This window comes from Chaetura pelagica, unplaced genomic scaffold (assembly GCF_000747805.2).
Source record: "Chaetura pelagica isolate M959 unplaced genomic scaffold, ChaPel_1.0 scaffold7, whole genome shotgun sequence".
In the NCBI taxonomy this organism is placed as follows: Eukaryota; Metazoa; Chordata; class Aves; order Apodiformes; family Apodidae; genus Chaetura; species Chaetura pelagica.
Genome location: NW_009953920.1, coordinates 1,578,373 through 1,583,193, shown reverse-complemented (window position 1 = coordinate 1,583,193; position 4,821 = coordinate 1,578,373). Strand labels below are relative to the sequence as shown.

At 43.0% G+C, this 4,821-nt stretch overlaps 1 protein-coding gene across 2 annotated transcripts in view; it reads left to right on the top strand.

Annotated features, from left to right (window-relative positions):
* GLI3 (GLI family zinc finger 3) overlaps positions 1-4,821 on the top strand; it is a 195,044-nt gene that overhangs the window by 188,616 nt on the left and 1,607 nt on the right. Inside the window, exons 13-14 of one of the 2 annotated variants that reach the window (XM_010001524.1) lie at positions 2,187-2,514; positions 3,664-4,817. In XM_010001524.1, the coding sequence (XP_009999826.1) occupies positions 2,187-2,514; positions 3,664-4,817 (1,482 nt within the window). Of the gene's footprint in view, positions 1-2,186; positions 2,515-3,663; positions 4,820-4,821 lie in introns of both variants that reach the window. The other variant, XM_010001523.1, reaches the window with a different exon arrangement.

The window sequence follows — 4,821 nt, the reverse complement described above, 5'->3', positions numbered from 1 at the left end:
AGCTGCTCTGCTGTCTTTGGTGATAACTACCTTAGATGACAAAGGAACAAAACCCATTCCCCTCTGGCTTATCTAGGTAAATCTGTATCATAGAATCATAGAATCCTAGGGGTTGGAAGGGAATCTGTAGCTTTATTGGGGCATGTTGAGCAAAGGTGGTTTCAACATGAATAAAATTGCAGGAAAGGGGCATTAGTGCTGATTTCTTACATAGTATTAAATATTTTTCAATGAAAAATATCTTCTAAAAACGATTGTGTATTTCCTGCTTTTCACTGATTGTATGAATTAAGATACATTTTCTGGTTTTCCAACTAATCCAATGTCTTTTCTGTCTAATGCTCTTAAATGTCTTATTCTAACTTCCTAAGGACAGTGGGTAATAAGGTGAGGGCCTTTTAACTTTTCTGCTGTTTTTCTTATTGCAACATTATTTATGTCTTTATTTTAGTCTTCTGCCTGTTGTCCAGTCATTCCTTTATTTAGTAATGTGCAATCCATCAAACTCATTCCCAAATGTAATGTGCTGTGAGCATTTTGCAACACTTGACATGTGAAAAATCTGGCTTATATCGGTGAAATGTCTTCAGAAATGTCTTTGTACCTTCCCCTTAAGATGAGACATAAATTTTTTTTCTGTACTGAACATCTAGAAATGTATGTTCTCCATAATACATTTCTTACTTCTGTAACCTACCTCACTGTGAACTTGACACGTGGCTACAAGAACAGGTTTCTGACCATTGTTGCTCTTCTTCCATATGGCATGGAGTTATTGTCCAGAAGAACAAACTCTCTTCTGTAAAGTAACTGTTGTTTCTGTTCTTGTCACCAAATCTGCCATGGCCAGGATTTGGAAATGAACTTGCTTAGTGTGGCCTCATAAATTCTAAGTATCATCATTCAAGTTAGAAATAAGAAAATAGTTTTTGCATCTTAATGAACACCTTAGAGGCATGTGAAGCTACATTACTGTCACGAACTTGTGTCTTCATTCACTGATGTTAGAAGTGAGAGCCGTCGCTGCTACCTGAGAAATTCTAGCTACCATTTGTCAGTAAAATGTGCATAAAAGTCACGGGCTGGCAGAAGAGAAAAATTAAAACCACACCAAAAACCCCCAAAGTGAAATACTTAAATGAAACTGTTCTTGGGAGCAAAATAATACTACTGCATGTTGACACTGCTACCACCTATAGCGAGATACTACATCCAGAGACTGTCTGTCTTGATGCCTGTTTTGTCTGTCAGTCTGTCTGTTTCAGTTTATCAGAGAAATTTTCTCATTCTTTTGTGAGAATAAAAAATAAATCAGGACCATGTTTCCCCACAGCAAGAATTCTGCTAGAGCAGCAGGGAACAGTCGGTTAAGAAAGAACAAGCTATTGCAGTGTGCTTATATCCCTGTAGATTAAAAGCCTGTACTCTGTACTTCAATTCTTAGATTTACAATCTTAAATTCTAATGAAACAAAGGATCTCATTCAGTAGATCATCACCGTCTTGACTTAGGGCAGAGGTGGTTTAAGTTAGACCCTAGTGTTGCCAGGGTCACAGGATGCTGATAATATGATACAGTATTTTTCAGCAGTGATGCTTTGTCCCTGTTTCATTACACGCCAACATTTCAGGCCACCCGCTGCTCGTAACAATAAGCCTTAAGCTTGGAAAATACTTACATTCTTTAGCCACAAGTCTAATTAAAAAAACCCAAATTCCAGTGTTGCTGGAGTCTTGTTTGTTTGTTTGCTTGCTGCAAGCCTGGCACTGTAAATTAAACCTCATAACATGACTGAATTCTGATTCAGTTTATTGAGCTGCAGCTTCAGTTGGGAATATTGCATGCCCAGAATAGAGTATCCATACATAAATGCTCACAAATTACCTTAAATGATAGGAGCAATTGTGGGAATAAGTGAAATAAATGTCTCATCTAGATGTAATTTATACTATCAGCAAGATATCAAAATGGATCTTAATCTCAAGTTTTGCAATATCCTTCACTGCAGTTAAAATCAGTATCTAGAAAGCCACTTAATGAGTGACCACTACCACCATTTAATGCTAAACTTCTTTTTACATTTGGTTTTCTTTGGCTCCATTTAGACCTGCATTTGCTTTAAGTGCTCTTCTTAACATTGTTTGCTTAACCCTCATGCTCTCTTGTTTCTTACTTCACTCCAACAGACATCTCAGCCAAGCCCTGGTGGTCAGTCTACATGCAGCAGCGAACAGTCCCCCATCAGCAACTATTCCAACAATGGGATCGAGCTTACTCTGACTGGTGGTGGTAGTGTAGGAGACCTCAGTGTCATCGATGAAACCCCAATCATGGACTCTACCATTTCCACAGCCACCACAGCACTTGGCTTACAGGCCAGGAGGAATATGACAGGGACCAAATGGATGGAGCAAGTGAAATTAGAAAGGTTGAAACAAGTTAATGGAATGCTTCCAAGACTGAACCCCGTTCCACCTTCCAAAGCCCCAACCTTGCCGCCTCTCATAGGAAATGGTGAGATACACGTTAACAGGAGTGGTAACACTTTTTTGTTCTTAAGTGCTTGCTTGCTAGCTCAGTCTTGCAACCCTTGCAAAAAGTAGTGCAGCTTAGGAATCTCAGCAGTTGTGAGAGTGGGTCATAAATTGACAACTTCCTGTTTATCCCTCATTACAAGTCCTGCTACCCGCCCTGAAAAATGTCTGATAGTCCTATGTTTTAGAGAAACAGTGCCCAGCAAAGGAGCCATGCATCACATTTTTAATATTCCCTGCAGGCTGGGACCCAAGATTGTAATAATCTGGTCTTGTTTGGAGGCAAGGCTGATGAAATAAATACCTGCCAGTTTATTGTATAGAAGTCTTTCAGATGAGGCCTTAGCAAGGCACTCTTTCCATAAATGTGTTGGGCTACCCTTCAAATAACTGTTTCCACACCTACAAGTAATCATATGTACAGCTAGTGCTGCTACAAAGATCGGATACTCATGAATGAGAGCAAGGTGAGATTGGACTTTGAAGATCCATAGTTGTTTTCATACAAGGAGCTGCTCATTGCCAAATTGTATGTCCCTGCTGCCCCTACAATCCCCTTAGGTTTCTGCACTCCACCCACTAGTGGCAGCCCAGGTTTTCTGAAACCCGTTCAATCGAAAGAAACTATGTAGAATTAAGAAATGTATTCTGTTTACTTCAAAACAAAGCAAGGAAACCAGCAAAGATGTTTTGCAGTTGTTAGGAGTTATTTCAAGAATATTTCAAGAAGTCTTAGAAATGACCTTGAATAGCCTCCAGTTTGTATATTTTGCCATTCCATGCAAATGCCTATTCAATTATATTTTGCCTATAAAAAGCTCCCTTACAACTGCGTCCTTCTGGCATGTCAGCCAGCATAGCTGTACTGCAGTCTGGAGCATGACACCAGCTGATGACAGTTTGTGGCTATGGCCTATAAATTTTGTGCTGGGGTTCTCACTGAAATGTTACCCTTGAGTCTCTTAATTAGCTTTTAACCTAAGAACACAGTTTTTATCCCTACTTCTTTCAAGAAGGAGCACTGCTGTGATTTGCTCTGATGCTGCACATTCTTCCTCTGTACTCCTCCTGTTCTTTACTGGGTGGTTTCTAGGTGATGCTCTCTTTTAACTGTGAATTTTACCTCCAGGTACCCAGTCGAACAGCAGCTGCAGTGTAGGAGGATCCATGACCATTCTGCCAAACAGGAACGAACTTTCAAGTACGGACATCACTGTGTTGAACATGCTGAACAGGAGGGACAGCAATACTAGCACAATCAGTTCAGCCTACTTGAGCAGCCGCAGGTCCTCTGGAATCTCACCTTGCTTCTCCAGCCGGAGGTCCAGCGATGCCTCCCAGGTGGAGGGAAGACCTCAGAACGTGAGTGTTGCAGACTCCTATGACCCCATCTCAACGGATGCCTCCCGGCGCTCCAGCGAAGCAAGCCAGTGTGATGACCTGCCAAGTCTTCTCAGCCTCACCCCAGCCCAGCAATACAGGCTGAAAGCTAAATATGCAGCAGCTACTGGTGGACCCCCACCAACTCCCCTGCCTAACATGGAGAGGATGAGCCTCAAAACAAGGATGGCACTCCTGGGTGACTGCAGAGAGTCCGGAGTATCTCCGCTGCCTCCAGTGAATGTCCCTCGAAGATGCAGTGACGGTGGGGCAAACGGTTACAGCAGGAGGCATTTTCTGTCTCATGATGCTCTAGGAAACGGGACAAGGAGAGCCAGTGATCCAGTAAGAATGGCCTCCGAGAACCTCTCTGTCCCTAGAGTCCAGCGTTTCAACAGTCTTAATAGCTTTAACCCTCCTGCTTTGCCTCCATCCATGGAAAAGCGCAACCTTGTTCTTCAGAACTATACCCGTTCTGAGGGTGGCGTCTTCCGCGGCTTCAGCTCCCCCTGTCCTCCCAGCATCAGCGAGAACGTTGCCTTGGAGGCTGCTACGATGGAAGCCGGTGGCAGCCTGAATGATGAGGATCTCCTGCCAGATGACGTGGTTCAGTATCTGAATTCCCAGAACCAGGGCATGTACGACCACTTGTTGAACAGTGTCCTAGACAGCAACAAAATGCATCACAGCTCAGTGTTAGCAAACAACAACCCCAGCAACTTTGACCAAGCCCCTCCACAGAGCAGTCAGCAGGCAGGTTCCGAGGCAAACAAGAGCGACTTGCCCATTCAGTGGAATGAAGTAAGCTCAGGAAGTTCTGACTTATCTCCTCCCAAACTGAAATGTGGTCAGCGCTCTGCAGTGCAGCAGGCACGGGCCTTTGGACTGTACAACAATATGATGGTTC